Source organism: Mesocricetus auratus, unplaced genomic scaffold, assembly GCF_017639785.1.
Source record: "Mesocricetus auratus isolate SY011 unplaced genomic scaffold, BCM_Maur_2.0 Super-Scaffold_100004, whole genome shotgun sequence".
Taxonomy (NCBI): Eukaryota; Metazoa; Chordata; class Mammalia; order Rodentia; family Cricetidae; genus Mesocricetus; species Mesocricetus auratus.
This window is the reverse complement of record NW_024429189.1, coordinates 40,412,106-40,434,111: the sequence shown is the minus strand read 5'-3', so window position 1 is coordinate 40,434,111 and position 22,006 is coordinate 40,412,106. Positions and strand designations below refer to the sequence as shown.

The window sequence follows — 22,006 nt, the reverse complement described above, 5'->3', positions numbered from 1 at the left end:
GAACCCGGCAACACCATCACTGTTCATGAGCATCCTTGTGTGACTTTTGACATCAGGTCCGCTCCCATGTGACCTGTATCACAGCTCTAGTGAAAGCACAGCTAATGACAGACTCAGAGGCTAGGATGATTGCCTATTGCTGTGGGAGTTTAGTATGGCATGTCCACAGAACGGATATGTGAATCAGGGCTATGAAAGGGTCACAGGTACTGGCATCAATCATTCGGACTTCCAATTACACATCTCACTGGGCAGTAGCACCTGTTTGTTTTCAAAGAACCAAGAAGGGCAAGACTCAATATGTAACAATTGTAATGAAAAGTTAAGTCCATATAGCAGGCAGATGGGAAACGCATTCAGGTTAGGGTGTGTTACATTGTCAAGACACTACATGCATTTTGTTTTCTGTGTTGTGATTATCTAGAGAAGTTTTAGGAAACTGCTTAAATCTAGATGAAATGCCCTGCTGAAGACAGTATTTTCTGACTGGCAGCTTCTGTGAAACCAGCCTTAGAAAATAACTGAATGTCACATCATTGCTGGACTACTCTCACATTCAGAAGAGAGCAAGTTGGCTACAAGAATCTTCACTTTTCAGCCATAGTGACATTGCAAAATAATACCTTACCAGGTTTAAGCCTTTGAGGTAGAGTATCAATGAAAAGAGACAGCTCCTAGCGTGTAGGTGCCATGAATAGACCACCTATAAGACTATTTTCTGACTTGTAAAAGACATGCCATCAGCTAAATAAGGGATTGAAACGAAGATAGAAACATCGCCAAACAGTTCCAGGGGCCAGTGAGATGACTCAGGACCCAGGCTTGATATATGGGCAGCATGTGGTGGAGAGAGAGAACCAGCTCCCAAAAGTTGCCCCGTGACCTCAGCACGCGCTCTATGGCACAAGGACACCCACACATACGCACACAAACATACACATTAAAATACACAAATTTAAAAACCTTCAACCACATTTATATTGCACTACTTTAGGTACACCTTTGGCTGAAATTATATGGGACACTAAAAAAAATATTGCAAACTTTACTTTTTTTTTGGCTTTGATGAAATACAAAGAAAGGCAACTTGGGTTGTCATTTATAATTTAGAGTTTGCTTCACATACATGATGCTGTTAATAAGCATGAGCATTTTCATAAAAAATTTATTTCACACTTTTATACAAATATCCACAGGTACTTTCTAATTATGAAATAACTTTACAATGCTAGTTAGTATAAAAACCTATCAAATGCAAACAGACCAGTGACTTGACTTGAGATGACATTTTTAACAACTATAAATTTAAACATCATAACATTCTTGTTTTTCTGTTGTCGAACACCCTCCCCACCCTTTTCTGGACATTCATTTCTATAACAGAGGTCTACAGACACGGTCAAGACCATCCGCTTCTTTGTTGTGTCCTTGAAAGCCAGTATGTTTGGCTTCAAGTTTCCCAAGCAAAAAAACTAGACTTTAAACGCTATCAGGACCCGCAGTAGAGAACTTTTTGTAAACAAGGCATCATTTGTAAAATTATTTTTATGAGTGAAAACGCCAAAGTAGAACCAGAATTAAAAGGTTTTAATATCTTAAGGGTATAATCTTTTATGAAGGAAAAAAAAAAGACTTAAAACTCCAAAGCAACAATGGCACATTTAGTAAGTTTTGTTCTTTTAAAGACTGAGAAGTGGCCAGCATGCAGCTCAGCTGGTGGAGTGATGGCCCAGCACGCACAAAGCCCTGCATAAAACTGAGTACTCTTGGCAAACATCTGCAATCCCGGCCCTGGGGATGTGGGGGTCAGGGCAGGGAGGCAGGAGGAGCAGAAGTTCAAGGCTATCCCCAGCTACCTAAGGAGTTCAAGGCCAGCCTGGGTTACTTGAGACCCAGTCTTAAAACAAAACAAAAAGAACTGCTTATATACAATATCCAAACAAATTAGCACCTCTTTGCTGCTGCTTCCATATAACTTAATTGTTTTAAAGCACAATTAAAAAATCAGTTTTGATAATATATTCAATCTCTGTCGAATATATATATACTGGTTTCTCTCTCCTGACATTTTAACAAATAAAAACAAAGGTGGGCCCTGGGAATGCTAGGCAGTCTAGCAGTGAGCTAAACCTGCTCTAGGCCTAGAAAGATCGTTAAGGTAGTCACAGGTCATTTTTAAGAATTGAGATTTGGGTGAACAATTAAAAAATCAAACATGGACTCGCTGGTTGAATGGTTCCAATGATATTTAAGAAGCTAAGTGCCATGGCTCTCCATCTGTCTGATGTGGCTGTTTTGGCAGCAAAGATGCTCTTCAGTAGTCTCACACTGGATTGGTCTGGATCCACACAGGTACTCACTTCAAGTCCTGAATGCACAGTGTTGAAAGCAGTGAGCACACGGATCCCAGAGTTCAAAGAACTCACTTCCTCTAAGAGTTCTGAGAGTTACAGCACAACGTTCAGAAGTTCCACACAGGGCTCAAAACCAGGGAACACCCAATGCCGGGTAAAGATGACACATCTTACAGTTAACCCTTTGTCAAACTTTCTGGGTTGAGGGAGAGCCTGCCAGAAAGGAGATGGTATCACTTACAGATAAGTTTAAGCTGTTAAATCGACCCTTGCATGTTTATAAAGAACTTTCCTTTCGCAGTCAATGATCAAGGTCAGAACAAATGACCTCCCAGGTTCTCATTCTGACTGCCTAAACCAACCTGAAGATCTTTGGACTATTAGTCAATAGCAAGATGGCTTGAAGAAAAAAAATAAATATATATAAACAAGTGTAACTAGCATTCAAGTCTGCCGCACCTGTGCTTTAGTGACAAGGGAGACGGGAACCTGCGTGCATTTGGCATCAGCAAGGATTCTCACTTCTAGGGAATGGAGAAGGCAAGATGGCAGCATCGCCTTCTATTGCACATTTAAGACAGAATTTTCAACAGACACACAGTTATCCAATGGCAGCGTCTTGAGCCAAAGGGCAATTAACGTGCAGGTTCTGCAATCGTACGAGAAGGATGCTTGTGGAGGCAGGGATGGCCACTCTGTTAGCACGGGTGACGGTGGGGGCCTTCTGCCTCCTGTGCTGTCAGGAGCGAATGTCCCAGGAGTGCAGATGGGCAGGCCCTGCCACTTCCCATGAAATGCAAGTAAGTCACACCAAAAACAAAGGCAATCTGCAAAGTTAAATTAAGGCAGTTAAAGAAAAATCCACCCCAAAAGTCTTAAATTTGGCTGTGCAAAACAGGAGCCGCCTTAGGTGTAACAATATCCACAGTTGAAACTGTAGGTCCATGCTGTGTGTCCCCAGTCTGAACTCATACTTCAGGTGCTAAGCAGGCTTTGAGCCCACCTGGGTTTCTGAGTTGGGAAAAATAAAAAGGGGTTCGGGTAGTGTGAGGCTTTCCTGGGTCCCCTATGAGTAACTTTCATTTTCATTCCACTTTGTGATCCACTGTTTTTTTTCCAGGTTATCATTGTGTTTTTCATCTTTGATCTCTCGCTCTTCTTTCCGGATGCGAACAGCATGGTATCTGGGAACGCTGTCATCGTACCTAGAGCGCTTAAAGAATCCACACTGGAGAAGGGGGAACAGAAGAACAAGATGGAAGTTAGTTAGTCTGAAGACCAGATGCACTAAACCAGAGCATCTAAGCGTTCAGTTCGGCTAGGTCTACCTCTGGATGCTGAGAACAGACACTGCCTTCTTTATGGAAACAGCGGTTGAAAAGAAACAGCCAGTGGGGGAAAAACAAGGAGAATGGATGTGGGCCTGGAAGGGAGGTCAATTTCATCTTCTTTACATTTTAAAACTCGAGCTATTTCTTGACTAACGAATTAAACATTTTGTAAAACACTGCTTTTATGTAAAAAAAAATCACCCTATAAATAAAAGATCTAATTTTCATATTACTAGACCATTATAAAACAACTTGTGTATGAAAAACAGGAACTCACTATGTAGCCAAGGATGCCCTCGAACTCAACATCCTTCTGCTTGAACCTCCTGGTGCTGGATAATAGCCATGTGTATACCACACTCTCTAAAGGCTTAAAAAAGTTACTTTCTAGTCCTCTCCTATTAATTAACTGTAAATCAGATCACAAGTAATTTTATAAGTACTATTTGGCATGCCATGTGAGTTTAAGACTGTTTTCTCTCCTAGGGGCTTTACATCACTGCACTGGCTAGACTCCATGGAGTGCTTCCAATTGAGCTGCTTTTTAAATAAGTTACAAAGTAACTGTGCTGCGATACAATCAGCCAGCCGTGAACCTCATGGGGCCGCATCACCAAACTGAATTCTGGAGTACTCCCCAATTTTCCTTCTTCATTAGAAAGCAGTAAAGGAAAGAAAGGAGGGGCTTGGGGAAGGGAGGGAGAATCTGAGAAGTCAAAATTATCAAAGCTTGTTTACTTGGGAAAATTCAGTCTGAACCAAAGTACATTTTAAAAATCTACCGGAAATTTTTAAACCAGATTAAAAATACTTATAAATAAGAAAGATACGTGTTTTCTTTCTTATTTTTTTTAAAAAGGAGTATTCTCCAATTTAAAAATGCAGTGTAGAAGAAGGATCTATGTAGACTGTTCATGTCCTTTGTGACAGCAACAAGAATAGAATGTTTCTGTTGGGGAATGTTGTGTCTTAAAGACGCCATGAGGCAAGACAAAAATCACAATAATAGGCCAAATGGGCCAAGAAATTTTGTTTAGGTCATTTCTATACGGACTCCATTTGTTATTCTGCATAGAAAAACCAATATGCTTATCATAAATTGGCCTGCTGTCTGCCCCATTTAAAAACAGAAGGAAATGAAGCTTGATCACTGTGTCAATGCCACAGAAAGGAACCGCAGTGATAACTCCATCTCCTCCCGCCCATAGTAAAAGAAAAAGGAATCACCAACGATTCCTGTTTCCATGGGTTTATAACAGGTCGGAGAAAACATGAACTGAAAGCCAACTGAGAACCAAGGTGGAATAAAGTCTATGAATGTGGAGCATGGTCAGACTCCATCACAACACACCGTACTACCCACAACGCTTTGGTACTAGATTTTTTTGCATGCTGAGGGTTACTTGGGCATAGGACCATCTCCTGAAGCACTCAAGAGGCCCGTGGTGTTGACACTCATTCTTTGTTGTAATGGTCTTTGGCCCAGATGAAAAGCAAAGGAAAAGGGGAAGTTGCATGCTTAGCCAGCATAAACCACGTCCAAGCAACAGTAGGAAGCTGCCCAAGCTGCCCCATCACTCTAGAGCAAGGACAACAAAATGGTGACAAGTGAAAGGAAGCCTCTATACGGGAGAAATACAAGGTCTCCCACATGCAACAGGCTAAGCAGGCAGTCAACAAAGCTGCTAGCCCTGAGAAATTCCAAAATGAACAAGAAATCTGGGCTGATTTCTCATGCACTTTTGAAATTCCCGAGTGGGACATATAACAACACATGGCAAACTGGGCTGCTAGGAGCTCTTGACACCTAACTAGACAAACAGTGTGAGTGTCTTTATTGTTGTGGGTATTGTTTAACAAGAGCACAAAACAACTCACCTGCATGAAAGATTCCTTGTACATTAACAAAAAGACAACTGAGCTTTCAAGTGAAACAACAAAATAAACACATAAATAAACAGATAGAAAAATAAATCCGAGCAAGGCAAGCCAGTGTGGACACTTGGAAACGTCTGTTAATGGGACACACACAGCAAGCTGTCGCTCTTTAGTTAGCCACCACAAGCACAGCAGGTCCCACAGCTAGCGATGAAAGACACTGATCAATTACCAATTACGGGAGTAGATGAATACTATGCATCGGAAGTGAGCCTCTCTTTATCAGACGGCTGAGTATGGATCTCAGCCTTGTGATAGGTGGTATCGTAATGATCTTTCTTATTTCTCTTGAAGAAACCACACTACAAGGAAGCAAGGTATTCAGTCAATTTTACAGTTTTGTGTTTAAAAGCTAAAGAAAAGAACACCTCAGGTTTTGGCCTAAGTGAGCAGTTACTGCGCTGTCACTCTGTGCCAGCATTAACAGTCTGTCACTCGGCATCTCTAGACAAAGATGACACACACTAGCTAATTGACTTTTCTATTTGCAGCAAAAGGTTTGAGGTCATTCAAAAAGGAACATGCATGTACATTTGACTAGAACGTGGATGAATTTTTTTTTCTTGCACAACAGACTTGAAAAAAGTCAAAACATTCACTTCTGTAGTCTACTGGGACAAGGAATGGGACAATAAACCCTATAAAATACAGATATAGTGTATCTATCTGCTTTCACAGTAAGTTTTATGGAACACTATTTTCTACTGGAGGCCCCGAACCAACTTGCAAGGTGAATAAATTCAAATGAAGGAATGTGTGCTGTCATCTCCCTGAATTCTGAACCACCATGCAACGCTTAAATGGAAGGAGCCCATGCTCCTCAGTTCAGGTCACTTTAAATGAGTATAAAAGTGTAATTCTACTCTCTGCTATTATTTCCTTCATTTAGCAATCGGGAACTTTTCTGATTTACTTTCATCTAGTTCATAGGCTGTGGGAACTATCTTTTGAAATAACATTGTACCTCCTAGTCTGGCATCTCATGAAGGAAGAGGATCAGATCCCCTTGTCACAGGGTACATACACATGGTTATTCAGGTTCAGATTTAAACTGAAAATTCGACTCTCCCACTGTACAAGCCACAGGTGACTCCTGGCTGTCGTCAGACGGTGCCACTCCAGAACATTTCCATATTACTGAGCCCTTTACTGGGCTGCACCGATGCAGCCTATCTCAGATGCACCTGTGTCTATCAGGGTAGCATGGCGAAGGCACACAGCCAAGCTGCAGTCACAAGAACTAGTAAACAGGGCAGGAAGAAAAGGTAACCAAAAATGAATAGTCTTAAATAAGAGTCTGAGGACTTTTGCCCTTTACTTCCAAAAGAAGTCCTGTGCAAAGGCCAGGATTTAAAAAGCAAATAAAGCCAGGGTTCCTCTGGGTAAAGTGGAGCTCTTCTTGTAGCTTTTGACACTGATGTAGACGGACAAAGCTCAATGTAAAGACTGCTGAACTAGATCCTATCCATCCTCCCTCCTTCCACAGTTCTGGAGACTGAATCCAGAGCCTCATACATACTAGAGAGCGGCTTCAGGACCCCAGAGTCCTTTCGGATCCTAAAAATTGCACTATTTTTAAAATACAAATAATTTCGTTTATAAAGAAGAACATGAGGTAATAAGGCTGACTTTCGTGTGGAGTTTGAGGATCTGTTTAGAATCTGCCTCAGAGTCTGAAAGCTAAGAATGTCAAAGAACCCAATGAGATAATTTAGTCTGATCCAACTATCAGACAACTGAGTCCCAGGGAGGTTACATGATTTTTCCAACATTATAAATAGCTCAGGTATCTTAACTCTGCATTTACTGCCATGACTACACATGGATTTAGGACTGCCAATAAGGTCTACTCTGGGGAAAGACTGACCTTGTGTGTTCTTCCAAAGAATACTAGCTCATCCTCAAGTATCAAAACCCAAAATTAACTTTCCCCTGTCAGATAATTGTGGCAAGACCTCTAATACTGACTGGCTGTATTTGCCAGATAACCCTAGTACTTGCCATATACCTGGGTAAAGCTGACTAAAATCCAAGTCTCAGAAAGACTACTGGTACAGACAGATAAGTCTCAACCCCAGTATCTCAGCCTGACAAAGGGACAGTTCAGAAGAATGCGTGTGTGGGCACTCAAAATCAGAAAGTCAGAATGTCCTTTGTCCCTGTACTCTAGGACACAATGGAAGGGAAAGGATGGTTTGGGCCTAGTATATTCTTTCTTCACCCCAAGCCCTCTAGAATAGACATACTTAAGAAGTGCTATACACACAATGGCACTGTAGTAAGAATGCCAGTACATCTGCAGTGAAACTCAAGAAATAAAAGAACAAGACTAAATATCATCTCTTCACAGCATAGTTCTACCAAGTCAAGTCAAACTTCCAGTTTCCAGAGATTTTTGCAGTCTGGAATTACAGATAAAGACTGTGGAGCTCCATTACTCCCTGGGACTCACATAAGACTGAAAAAGGTTGTAATCTGTTAACAAATGTTCATAACTGTGTAAAGGTAAAGTACATGGCAAGACAGCACACACTGGGGAGGGAGAGATGGCTCAGAGGTTGAGAGCACTGGCTGCTCTTCCAGAGGTCCTGAGTTCAATTCCCGGCAACCACATGGTGGCTCACAACCATCTACAATTCAATCTGGTGCCCTCTGTGGGTATGTGGGCAGAGCACTGTATACGTAATAAATAAATAAAATCTTAAAAAAAAAAAAAAGACAGCACACACTGTGCATAGTCAGAAGGGGAAATTAGCAGCAACTTACATCCAGACTAAAGTGATAGCTGTCAATTTGGCTTAAAGGTTGATCTTAGGTTCAGAAAATGCTAAGTAAAGTAGTAAAATTCAGATTTGTTATTTACCAAACACGCTGAATTATATATGACACCTCAAAATTATTTAAGACACTTCCTACATGTAAATAAAGAGTATCCAAATACAAATTATTAGGTAGAGACACAGATATTCTTTGCAAAATTCTCTCAGACTTGCTGTATATTGGAAAAGTTTCATGATAAAATACTGGGGGGAGGGGGAACAATGAAGAAGGAAACTGCAAACTTGTCAGCGATGTGACTTACCTTCCACAGCAAAAACACTAACAGAGCCAGCATCAAAATCCCAGCAAGGACAGCCAGCAAGATGATCCACCAAGCTATCCCGGAATACTGAGCAGCAGTCTTTGAGGGAAACACGGTCACACGAACCTACAGGACACAAAAGAGAGACTACTACACCAGGTGCCAGCCGACATCAAGCGTCGATGGCTTCAACTCTGCTCAATTTTGCTCCCGAACATGTTCTGAATGAAAAAGTGTATGGATGGAGAAGTCACTTTCTCCGGAGGGACCCTGTTTCTCAGTAACAGAATACTGCTTCAACAGGCTTTTCCTGAAGACCTTTATCTGCAGTCTGGACAGGTCTGGGTTATATTTCTTTGCTAATTTAACTCTTAAATTATGTTTTTTAAAAATTTGTTTTTTTAAAAGAAAAACAGAGAAAAACTATACAATGAATCACCAAGTACCCATCATTGCCTTTTAAGTCTGAACAGCTATCAGCAGATAATTATGTTTCACTACAATTACTTGATTGTTTTGTTTTTTGTTTGTTTTGTTTTTCAATTTTGCTGTGCTGGAGTCAAGCCTTGCACATGTGTAGGAAACACTGTTACCTCCAAGCTTCACCTCCAGCCTTCTATCCACAACCTTCTGAAAATAATCATACTTTCTTTTAGTTAGTTTCCAGCAATGGAGAGAACAGGGTCAGTTTGGTTATAACTACTCCACAAACTTCAGGTTCCAAAGATGCTGTGAGATAGGGGGTGAGCTACGTCACAAGCACGTGCCATCTTTCCTTAGGCTATCAAACTAAAGACCAACATAACAATACAATTTCCTGAAGTGACTTTTTGCCACACTCTAGTGTGTGTGGGCAAATTAGGTTCCTTCAGATGTGGCTTAGAAAGTAAGTTGTAACGATGAGAAACTTAAGCTCTAAGCATGTGATCACTTGCAAACACCCTCTACAAGGTGTCTACTCTAAAACCTAAAAAGTTGCCTCAGCCATTTTTAACAACTCAATATGTCTACAGAGCTTTACCATCCCTAAAACAAATTTTTCCTTTTGGTTTTGTTAAACTTTTATGGTATGTCCATGGGGGTGGTGGCTTTCCATAGGTGCCTGGTTCATCATGTGCCAAAGGCAGAAAGGACTCACGCTTGACTGGTATATTCAATTGCATCACCAATGACCGGTACAGAAACCACATCAGCCTGCCAACTGCCAAAACACCTGTCCCAAATTACTCTATGTTATAAAGCCCACTCTTACTGAACAGTAGTATAAATCACACAGGAAAGGGGCCGTCACACTTTTTACAAAAAGGACATCAAAGACACCACCGGCCCAGGTGAGTACTCTGTGCATACAAGCCTGTCTTCTAAAAGCATACGTATCTCAAGTTCTCCGAATTTGGAGCTCCCAGAAAGAAAATCTCACTACCCCAAAGAATGGGGTACTTAATTCTACCCATTACAACTTTCAGAAGGCAAAAGGCTTGGATGTTTACCTATCTGAGTCTTGGGAATAAGATGAGACATGTGTACACATATACATATTGCCTTCTTCCTTGGATTAATCTGAAATTCTTGACACTTCATTCAACTTTACTTCTGGCACTGTAGCACAGGGAGGGTACCCGTGTGTTTTAACAGGTGCTTATTTACCATGTAGATTTAAACAAACTGATGTCAAAATACAGTCATCTTACCTGGCTCAATTGTGTGATTTCTGCTTTCACTTGTTTTGACACTGTCTAAATGTAACTGTCTTACTGAGCAGCAAACACTAAACTCTTGAAATTGAGCAGTAAATAAACAAACTTTTCTTGGTCTTGCTTTTTTTAAAAAGCAGAACTAGAGTGAAAAACCAAGAAGACTGAATTACACAGTGTATTCTGCTTCTATTGCCAAAGAAAATGATCTTCAGACTAGAAAGGGGGAGGCTGGGATGAAGATGAAAATGTGACCCACAGTCAGTGAGGGATCAAGAAGAAAGACTTCCTGATACTCCAGTTAAGCTCCAGTCTCCAGGCGGAAACACTGCACCTTCAGATACACACGAAAAGTGTCCGCATGGGGTCGGGGCTATCACAGAAATCTCAGAAAATAGGAGGCAGCAGAAGATGAGTGATAAGAAAATGTCTCCACTTTGAAAAGAAATGGGTTCCAGATAGAAGGTTAGAAGTCGTTCACCAGCCTAAGAAGGATTAAGCAAAGCAGGGCCAGGCAGAGACTCCATCGCCACAAGGAGTCTGGTTAAGACAGAATGCCCAAGATAAGGATTTTTCTCTGTGACTAGGCAGCCAGACTTGCTCCAGGAAAAGAAGAGAACCTGAGACCTGGGATATGGTCTCGGTGCCACTGGCAGGCCACAGCACCGTTAAGGAGAGACTACCTTCCTCTTGAAGGTACCCAAGGAGATAGGACAGTTCCTCTCTGTTACTGGAAAGGCTGTTTCATGGCCAGGGTTTGTCCCAAAGGACACACCATGGATTTATTTTTTAAAAATCCAATTCTAGACCGATGGGTGGATTCATTCATTCATCCACAGGGATTTTGAGATAGGGTCTCACTGTGGTCCATCTTAACCTGGGGTTCACTATATAGCTCAAGCTGCCTCAGACTTGCAGCATCCCTCAGTGGTGGATTGCAGATGTGAGCCGCCATGCTTGGTTCACACATAACATCCCGATTTACAGAGAAATATCTTTGTAGTCGGTGTCAAGGCCACACATCGCACAGGCATTCTGAGAATGCAGTGTCGGGGTGGGCTGACTTCATTTTCCACTGAGCCATGCGCCATTCCTCCACCGCGTGGCTTCCCATCCTGGCCATGGCTCCACTGAATGGAGGTCTCCGGACTTCCTTTGTCTGGTGTGTATGCTGCACTCGGGGCTGAAGCTAGGGCCTCGTGCAGTAGTAGGAAGCATGAGCTACCTATTGGCCCTTTTAAACTTTCTGTATCAGAACAGGGCCTCACTAGATTGCCCAGGCTGGCCTGAAACTCACTCTGAAATCCAGACAGACTAAACCATGGTCCTTCTGCTTCTGCTTCCCGAGTAGCCAGCATATCAACAGGCCTGCACTATTAGACCTGACTCAGGGTTACTTTGTATTTTCAACAATTCCCTTGAAACAGAGCTTCATGGGGCAGAACCTAAAACTGTCCTTTAAGGAACAGCAGGAGCTGAGGGGTATGAGCACCAAAGAAGGTGCCCTCAGGTTGTGGGCACGGTGCAGTGGGAGAGGCCAGCCCCCGAGGCCCAGACACCCAGATCTCACCTGAGTGCCCGCGTGAGGCAGCTTGATGTTCTGAGCAGCAGCTGCCACGTCGATGGATGCCCGCACCAGAATGTCCAAGTAGTTCAGTTTGGAATACTCCTGTGGACGACAAGACGTGTGTTAGGGAAGTGACAAACGTCCTTGGCGGTAGCGAGTCCTTCCAGGGGGCAAAGCCACACCTCTAGAAATGTACTGTTCCACAGCCTGGAGCGCAAAACGAGAGAGGCCTTGCTGTCCAGCCCGCGCAGAGGACACCTGATGTTCACACACTTCACGTTGACACTGCAGTTCTAAAGAGGAGACTGCTGGTGAGAACCCATTGTTCTGGGAAGCCGTTCCTTGTTTATGCCCACCCCATTCACAGTCCAGAAAAATACTCACGAGGGTCTGGTATTTTCGTTCAGAAAATAAAGAAAACTTCCTGCTGTCATCTATTTGTTTTTCAGGAATTTCCCGTTTCTTTCTTGAGTTGTGAGACTCCTAAAAGTGATATCCAAAACAGACCCACTTTATGTAAATTTCTGCCGTTGCCATATAAGCCTCACAAACAAATCTTCATTGATCGACATCCTTTTCTTGTCCTGTGATAACACGCCTGACATAGCAACTTACAGGGGAAAGGGCTTATTTTGGCTCTCAGTTCCAGACCATCATGGAGGGGATGATAAGGAGCTGAAGGCAGCTGGCCACATGGCACCCACAGTCAGGAAGCCAAGAGCAATGAACCCTGGTGCCCGGCTCACTGTCTCCCTTCTATAGATCCCACCCCACGCTGGCGCCACCTACTTTTAGTGTGGGTCTCCTCACCTCAAGAAACCTTACCAAAACAATCCTTCACAGGGGCTAAATAGTCCCTCTAGGTGTGCATAGCGTCTCAGTGATTCCAAATTCTGCCAAGGCTATAGTTAACCATCACATCTTCCCTCCAAACCCAGCAAGCGTTATGTGGCCATTTTAGGTTCACCAATGGTCTCATAGGTCTATTTATTTACGTAGTCTATGCCTGTGTGACACTGAAACTCGGGGAAAGAAAAAGCCGCCTCCTTCGTTCTCGCGTCCCCACTGAACCACGAGCACATGGCATCAAGCGGTTAGTCTACTGAGATCTATCCCAGCACTCAGCCCGGGGTCTAACTCACAGGAGACAGTCAACACGCAGGGATGGTAAGATGCCAGGGAGGATAGACAGTAAGGAAGCACAAGGCCCTTTGACTTGGAGAAGACTATTGAAAACTAAGCCAGATAAGAACTTTTAACACGTGCCTTCCTCATACAGATTGAACCTCCCTTACTAGAAGGTGCTTGAGATTTTAGAGCATTTTGAATTTGGGATTGTTAGAAAGAGGCAGTCAACTTGTAATTAAGAGTAGGAATAACCACCATGTTTTTCAATGTTGATGAGTCAAGGAGCTTGCTGTAAGCCTCCAACTGTGAACACTCATAATAAAGTTACTTTGGAATTTAGCATACAAGAGGGCTGGGGATGTAGCTGAATTGGTAGATGCTTGCCTAGCAAGAATGAAGCACATGCTGTAATAGAACCCGGGAGACAGCCTGGGCTATATAAGATCTGCCTTAAAAATAAATAACCAAGCTGGGCACAGTGGTACACACCTTTAATCCCTGCACTCAGGAGGCCGAGGCAGACAGATTTCTGAGTTCGAGGCCATCCTGACCTACAGAGTGAGTTCTAGGACAGCTAGGGATACAAAGTAGTCAAACCCTAGTCAATCAACCAACAACAGCAAAACCCCCAAGAATTTATAATAAATGAAACAGTCATCCACAGACAATGCAACTGTTCACAACACTGGAACTCAAGTCACCTAGTTACATAAGGGTGCCGCAGGAGAGAAGGGTTGAGCTTTGAAATCAGCAGGGGCTTAAATGCAGAACCTATAATCTCTTCACAGCTGAGTCACTTTGAGAAGGTCACTTAATGCCTCTGATTCTCCGTGTACTCACTCTTCTGTGAAGAGGCAGATAATAAAAAGCTATCTCACAAAATTGTCAAGAGAAAGCACCGAGTGCTTAGTCTGGTACTGGCAAAGTAAGGGACTCAGCGAACACTTTCTATTAACGCGAATGAAAGTGTTCCAGGTCATTTGCTAAGGTGCAGAGGCCTCCTACAGTTCCTGCAGTTTGCGTTGGCTGGTTCACCCCCACAGGAATCTCCTAGTTTTCCTCACAATCATTGGCTCATAACACTTCAGAGAATGTCCTTCATCTCAACAAGTGGATGTTCCATAATGGCCATTCATCAGCCTTAGCCTTCAGTTATGAATGAGAAAAACTGTTGACAACCCAAAATGGCGCAATGCGGTTTCCCCAGCAGAATCAAGTTTACCCCTCAAAAGTCAGCAGCTCCCACCTGGGTGGCAGCAGGAACCCCATCAACGTACCTTCAGCTTCAGGAAGTTTATTTCACTGTGGGGCTCACAAATGATCTGCTCCAAACCTTTGGATTCAACTTTCACCAAGTAAAGCAACCATTTGCCGTTGCTAATTTCCTTGGGCCACTGTATATTCAAGGTCGCCGTGCCGAGGTTTTTAAGAGGTTTGCCTAAGTTAATCACCTGTCACAAAACAATGTATTTTGCTACAATATCATCTTTTTAAGATAAAATTAAAAGATTCTTATCATAAAAAAATACAAGAAAAAAGGAGAGGCTAAAAAGAAAGGATTGCTAGTCCAACCCAGGGGTAACTATCACATTTAACAAAACCCACAGTGCAGGTATGACATGCTCCCAAAAGCACAGGGAAAAGTCCTAGGCACACTGACAAATTGTTCAGTGAACATCCTACCTGGCAGATGACAAAGTCTCTGTTTCGGTCCCCATTTCCTGCTCTAAAAAATGTCCCTGCCATGAAAATGAAGCAGTCTCCTCATCTATCTGTATGTAGGGAGACTGTGGAGAACCACAGGAAAGCTCGGGGCGAGTGCTGGGAGCGGAGTAGCTTTGTCCATCAGGGCCCTGGGTATCATAGCACACAATTCTAGAACCTCATCTGCCTGACTGCACAGAGCTCACAACAGTCAGCATTTCTTGAGAGAACTGGCCTCTTTAGTGTGCTGGATTTGGGTCAAGTCTATTCTTGCCATTTCAGGTTTTAACCTCAATGCTCATCAGTATTTTAGGAACTCGATTTGCACCATGGAGACCCAAATCCATTTGCATCATAGGCAGACATCACAGCCCATGTTCAAGTTTGTTAAACTGGACCCAGAGTCACAGTTGGTTGCCTACTGTGAGAGCCCATCATCTGCTTTCTTTGCTGGCACCATCCCAAAATTGGGCTTGTGAAAGGGAGTAAATGTGAACATTCCTTCAGCCAAGAACATCAGAAGAAAAGACTTTCTTACAGAGGAAGAAACCAATTACACATCCTAAGGTCAACTACAAATTACTTGAAACTGTATCTTTGCTTTATAGACTGAGCAAAAAAAAAAAAAAATAAGTATTACTTTGTGCCTACACTACAGGTACATTACAATTCCCTAATAAGGGTTAGCAGAGTTGGATTCCAAAGCACAAGTCCTTGCTGAGTCACAACTGTTCTCTACTTGGGAGGATAAAGTGTTCGCTGTTAAAAACCAGCAAACATGTTCAACCAGTCAGTTTTGTTGTGCTGATCATTAAAATGACATATCAAGACTGCATCTAGGATTGGATGCTCTAGCTTACCCTGAATTCATACTCTATTAAACTTCCTACTTCGTCTTCAGATTTCATAGCTTGTTCACCAACAACTGTACCTCCAAAATACACCTGTGAAGGTTTAGCGACTCTGTCAAATTAAAAAAACACCCGTTTTAGAGAGAATTATAAATGGTTCTTTCAAAAATTGATTTGTTATGCCAAACACAACGCTTACCCGGAGACCGATAAAAGCAGTTCAATAACCACTTTTGCTTTCGCTGTAATTGGAGCCAAATTATCTTGATTGCTTGTTCTGAAAATGAAAGGGGAAACAATGGGTTTTATTTGAACAGTCAGTTTTCTCATTACAATTACATTTCTTTTATGAGTTAGATCAGTGCTCATTCAGTGACTCTGGGGTTCTCATGAAATAAGTATGAATGGGAAGGTTGAAGTAACACTTACGTTTCCAACTTCAGATTAATATCCAGATCTGTGGTGTCAAATGTGACCTCGGTTGTACTTAAGACCAGATAAAAAGTAACCTAAAAAAAAAATACATATAAACAGCTGTTACCAAGGGCCAGGCCTCTGGGCACAGTACTGGTATTCAGAGCAGTTATGACAGAGCGCGTGGAGGCATCACCTACACTGGAATTTCTCTTGAAAGGATTCCCGAGCTCACAGTCCGCTTGGGAGCCATTCTGGTTGGCGACACAGCTCAGTTGCTTCTCCTGGGGCAGAAAGGCACGGGGTCATGGTTTGCTCATGTGGTCTTGTTCTTTCCCACCCGGCTGGTTTCTCAGACACTTACAGGGAAAGCCCTCAGTTCTCGGTATGCCGAGTATGTGAGAGTGTCGGGGAAAGTCGCAATGAGTTTGGCCTCGTGAGCGTCGTCACCGTCTTTCCTGGGATTCCTTGGATCAGAAGGGCCGTTGGTCACTGTTATCTCCAGAGCTATATCTTTCTGATCTTTTAGGACTAATTCTGGAATGCCTTTTTGACTATTAAAAAAGAAAGAAAACCACAAAGAGTCTCAACACGTGCCATTCTCCTTCTAACCAAAGTCTAGAGGTCAGAGTAACTTCTCATGATTCTTACATTGGAAGGTAAGAGAATTTGTCTTGACTGCCTTCTCGGGTACAGAATTTATACTCTAGCTTAAGGTTGCTGTTACAGACATTGTCGTCTCCACAGCCCTCCTTTAAGAAGTGTACCTGTAGGGAACCAAATGCAGAGAGATCAGGTTCTAAGTCTTCACATCTCATATCCCTGTGGTGTTTTACCCTCCTTTGCCAAACACCAGGTTAATGTTTTTTTTTTTTTTTTGGTTTTTACGAGACAGGGTTTCTCTGTATTGTTTTCGAGGCTGTTGGACCAGCCCGGCCTCAACTCACAACGATCTGTCTGCCTCTGCCTCCCGAGTGCTGGGATTAAAGGCATGCGCCACCACCGCCCGGCAGTGGTGGTTAATGTTTTTACCCAGCACTCGGGAGGCAGAGGCAGAGGCAGGTGGATTGCTGAGTTCGAGGCCAGCCTGGTCTATAGAGGGAGTTCCAGGACAGCCAGGGCAACACAGAGAAACCCTGTCTGGAAAAACAAAACAAACAAAATAAATAATGACGACTACGCAAGGTCAAGCAGTCATACTTCTCTAGGCTCACCTTGAATCTCCACTCTGTCCTGGCACACAGATCTCATGTTACATGACATGTCCAGCAGGCCATAGGATACACATTTTCTTCCTGCAGTGACCTAAGCTGCACTAGACACTAAAGTATTTCATCGTGAATAGTTTTCTTTTGCTTTGCTAAGCTTTGCTATTCCTTGAGTTTAATGTTTTAATAATATATATTATTATCACACTGTGCTGTTCTCAGGGGTACAGTGAAGACAAATACTGCTTTGCTCCCACATTCCATCTCATAGGGCAATTACATATACAGAAACAAGTAGTTTTTTTTTTTTTCTCAGATAGGGTCTCATCATGAATCCTGACTGGCCTAGAACTTGCTGTGTAGACCAGACTAGCCTTGAACTCACAGAGATCCTGCCCCTGCCTTCCAAGTGCTGGGATTAAAGGCTTACACGACGCCACCACACCTGGCCATAAGTAAGTGGTCTACACAGCAAATCCCTAATTTCTATTACCTTCGGAGGCATTTGTTTCCACATTAAGATATGGTAAACACTGGCAAAACAGAAACCAGGATGCCTTACATCTGTCTGGACGGTCTTGGCTTCGTTCGAATTCAAGATAGGAAGAACTTCGGGAAGTGAATTCACCCGCCGGCGAGAGCTGGTCTCCTGGATCTCCACAGAGGCGGTGATGGGAATGGGACGTAGCTTGTCTCTGATGTTCTCCTGCAACGCGAGAAGTGACACGGGTGAGTGTGGTCAAATGTGGACCGACCTCCAAAACGAGGGCAGCGCATTGTTGTTGTTCAGAAACCTAAGCATCACGAAAACACCCAAGTTCTGTCCTCTTCAACATGACTGCCACACGCTTGCTCACCTGCAGCCAGAGGATCTCCTCCATGCACGCCCGCTGCTTCTGCCGGTTCAGAGTTAGCTCCTGAGTATACTTTGGCTCAGAACCTTGGTTTCGAAACTGAACTCTTGATGACAACCCAGACTTTCTTCTTTCTTTTTCAGCTTCAAGTATGCCCAAAATCGCTAGGTCGAAGTGAACAAACCGTATTAAGTTAAAAGTGCGCCAGCGCATCCCCGGAACCACAGACGGGACGAGTTCTTCTACAGTATTTTAAATCCCTCACACTAGCACTTGGCTCCCTAACCGTTGCTTCTCTTTATTATTTCCTGGTAGGGGAACTTCTGTCGAACTGCAAAGTTTCAAATCCAATATTTCTTCCCACCGCTGTTACCGTTTTTTAAGTTAAACTTTCACTGGACCACCTGGGGGAGCTAGAGAACAAGCCAGAACCTTCTGCAGCAGCTAGGAATCAATGAGTTTCTGGCTGAATTTCAGGAACCCACAGAATACTAAAGATAACAGGAAACACCGTACTCTTTCAGCCTGGGCTCTATGACATAAGGTCTTTGTTATTTGAAAAGGTGTCTGGGAAAGCAGTCTCTGGCAGCCGAACTGGTATTTGCATTTTAGTGCTGATAAGCAAGGGGGACACACACTAAAGTCCTTGAGAGCAGGATAAGAGACCTGTGATCCCAGCACCTGGAGCAAAGGGAAGGAATGCCAAGAATTCAAGGGTAACTTCAGCTACAATGTGAGTCTGTCTGAAACACTGGATGGATGGATGGATGGATGGATGGATGGATGGATGGATGGATGGATGGATAGATGATAGATAAATTTGACAGACAGACAGATAGATGATAGACTGACATTTCTCTCCATAGCTGGAAACCAGTTTGTCACCCTACAGCTTTCATAGGTGAGTCTCCAGCCTGCAGCAGAGGTGGCCTGCTGCTGACTGTCTCTGCTAACTCAGCTTGGAGGCAGGCCAGGATCTGGACCATCAGAAGCTCACTTCTGGACCCTGGAATGCATTCTTCAGTGGGTCACTGGATGAGGCTGCTAAATATGCTTTTCATGGGCCAATACTTAAATTACTTACATTCATTAAACATTCACTGAAGCCATCAGAGAGGAAAGAAAGCATGAACATGTACAGAGGGTTAGAGAAAACAGCCTCCAGGAGAAAAAAAAAAAAAAACTCCGCTCCAGAAGATGTGGAAAATTGAGCAACTTACGTTCCTACTATCCAAGCTAGGGTGGAAGAAACCCTTCTGAGAGCTTGCTGTTTGAGACAGATTTCATGCTGTCTGGAGCCGGCTATGAAGCAGAGATGACCTGAAGGGATCCCTCCTGCCCCTGCTTCCTGAGTGCTAAGATTACAGGCACGCACCACCATACCTGGTTTTATACAATGCTCCAATAGAACCAGTATTTAATAATCACACAGCACTGGGACTGGACCAGGACTTGTGCACACAAGGCAAGCACTAACTGAACCACCTTCATCCCTAGCCGTGAGAACGTTTGTTTTAATGTTCTCTCTGTAAATGAAGAAGGTTCAGAACCATACAGCAAGGGGCAGAGGTATCGACAGTGCTAAGACTTCCTGAAATACAGTAGCGTAGATGCGAGGTCTCACTGCCCCTCCCCCTCTGCACCGGCCTGCTCTTCCTCTCTATCCTCCCAGCTCTGCCTCTCTATTTCCTCTTCAGAGTTTCGCCTTATCCAGAAAGCTTGTTCTAGTTCTTCCTGAGCCACTGAGAAAATTCTGTCCCCAAAGCCTTGGAGGCCACTGCACTGAGACTGCCTGTCTTCCACGGTGTGGAGGAGCTAAGGCATCACCCTTGTTCACCACTGTATGTATCTCTAGCAAGCACCAGAACACTTGATAGACATATCATATGTAGGACAGATGAATGGAATGGAGTAACCGGCTCCATGCAGCTGTATGCACAGCGTGATGTGTGTGCATGTGTACACACAGTGTGATGTAATTTTAACATGAAAATCGCCGTTATTCAGATATTCAAGACCAAAATTTAGAAGCGCTGACAGTTTCAATAGCAATTTCTCCATCCGTGCTGAAATACTCTTAAATGTCACAGTTGGCAAACGGAATGGCCCTTTTTGGCTTTCTGCAGCCCTGACATCATCCATTTATCAGTGACCTGCTAACTTCACAATGAATCAGATGAAGGCTCCCACGCTAGGTGCCCCTCGTGGCAAAAGCACAGGAAGGTGTGGGTACATTAAAACCGTTTATCTACCAAACCCAAGCCAACCTCCTGCAACCCCCCAGACAACTCACATCATCTTAAAATCCTTGCAGGTCACCTTTGCTGACCTTCTGAGGGGCAAGCCAAGAATACTCATTAAGGCTCAATTATAAATATCTATGTTCATGCAACACAGCAAGGGATGGCTGCCGGGTTAAAATACCCTGGCCCGACAATAGGCTCAGTATTAAAATGTAGGCAGTTTGGTGGAAATTGTTTTGTTTCGTTTTAAAGTTCCTAGTACTGAGGAAGTACCATGAAAGAGTTCTTCCAGGTGAAGAGGTCCACCCATCATAGGCCATCAATAAACACTTGGTAATGGAGTGATTACATACTATAAAGAAGGTGCACAGAGCATCCGACGTTGGGCTAAAGCTAGGAGAGAAAGTCTGTCATTCTGTCTATTAAGGCAGGGGGTGGTAGGAGCATACCAGTGAGATTTGACCTTAAACAACTCAGATAGAGTCAATGTTTTCTCATTTCTTCTCCTTGCTCAAGAATCCAGTTCATTCTCATTTCTCAGACTCATTACAAATACAGATAAAAGGCTTGGCATCTAAGTGAGGACGGTGTATATTTTCTTATCATGAAAAACCAAGCAACAGCCCGGTGGTGGTGGTGGTGCACACCATTAATCCCAGCACTTGAGAGGCAGAGGTAGGCGGATTTCTGAATTCAAGGCCACCAGAGTTCCAGAACATCCAGGGTTAGACAGAGAAACCGTGTTTCAAAAAAACAAAACAAAACAACAACAACAACAACATGCAACAAGGGGTTGGGTAGAAGGCTCAGTTTGTAAAGTGCCACACAAACATGAGGAATGTGGACCAGTTCAGTCTCCAGACTTTGACTTTAAAAAGCCATGCATAGTGAAATGAGGAGAGGGCTCAGTCCACAATGCATCAACTGTACAATCCCAAGGACACCAGTTTGGATCCCAAGAACCTGCATGAAAAGTCAAGAAAGCAAGGATAGGCTTATAATCCTAGCCCTGGGGCTCACTGGCCAGCCAGCTTTGCCACAGCAATGAACTTCATTTTCAACAAGAGACATATCTCAAAGGACAGCTAGCAATGAAAGAGAACACTTGCAGTTGATTTTCTGGCCACCACACACATATGTATACACACTTATACAATGTGCGTGCACTCATTTTAACAAGCTAAGTATGCGCGCATACACACACACACACACACACACACACACACACACACACACACACACACACACACACACACACACGGAAATCCTGCTTTGGGTACCAGAATAATTTAAAAGGCAAAGTGCCTTCCGTCTGGTTTTGTCATTGACCAGCTTCACAACTCTAGACAACAGCTCAGAGGCATTGTTTTAACGGACAGGAAAGCAAACTCAAAGGCTAAGGACTTGTCCTTTGCTATGTTGAGGCCAGGAGCAATGGCCAGGTCTCTGCCCTCTGGACGAGCCTTCAGATGCTCAGGGTCCTGTACTTGGATCCCAGCTTGGGGGAGGGGCCCGGAGCCCTGTGGGAGGTCCTAATTAACCTGGCGAGTGTGCCAGCTGCTGCAGCTGTGCTTGGCTCCCAGAGCTGTCTTCCCACGGGACCGCCACCCACCACCTCAGAACCGCACAACCAATTTC

General features: G+C 43.5%; 1 protein-coding gene across 2 annotated transcripts in view; it reads right to left on the bottom strand.

Moving 5' to 3' along the window:
- Positions 1-954: 954 nt before the first annotated feature.
- Itga6 (integrin subunit alpha 6) overlaps positions 955-22,006 on the bottom strand; it is a 66,133-nt gene continuing 45,081 nt past the window's right edge. Inside the window, exons 12-26 of one of the 2 annotated variants that reach the window (XM_040745568.1) lie at positions 18,129-18,289; positions 17,834-17,977; positions 16,715-16,830; positions 16,428-16,617; positions 16,264-16,347; positions 16,079-16,158; positions 15,849-15,926; positions 15,659-15,761; positions 14,372-14,545; positions 12,351-12,449; positions 12,149-12,259; positions 11,970-12,068; positions 8,706-8,831; positions 5,796-5,925; positions 3,472-3,582 (exon numbers count right to left, since the gene is read on the bottom strand). In XM_040745568.1, coding sequence (XP_040601502.1) covers positions 5,818-5,925; positions 8,706-8,831; positions 11,970-12,068; positions 12,149-12,259; positions 12,351-12,449; positions 14,372-14,545; positions 15,659-15,761; positions 15,849-15,926; positions 16,079-16,158; positions 16,264-16,347; positions 16,428-16,617; positions 16,715-16,830; positions 17,834-17,977; positions 18,129-18,289 — 1,673 coding nt within the window. In that variant the 3' untranslated portion in view covers positions 3,472-3,582; positions 5,796-5,817. Of the gene's footprint in view, positions 3,583-5,795; positions 5,926-8,705; positions 8,832-11,969; positions 12,069-12,148; positions 12,260-12,350; positions 12,450-14,371; positions 14,546-15,658; positions 15,762-15,848; positions 15,927-16,078; positions 16,159-16,263; positions 16,348-16,427; positions 16,618-16,714; positions 16,831-17,833; positions 17,978-18,128; positions 18,290-22,006 lie in introns of both variants that reach the window. The other variant, XM_040745567.1, reaches the window with a different exon arrangement.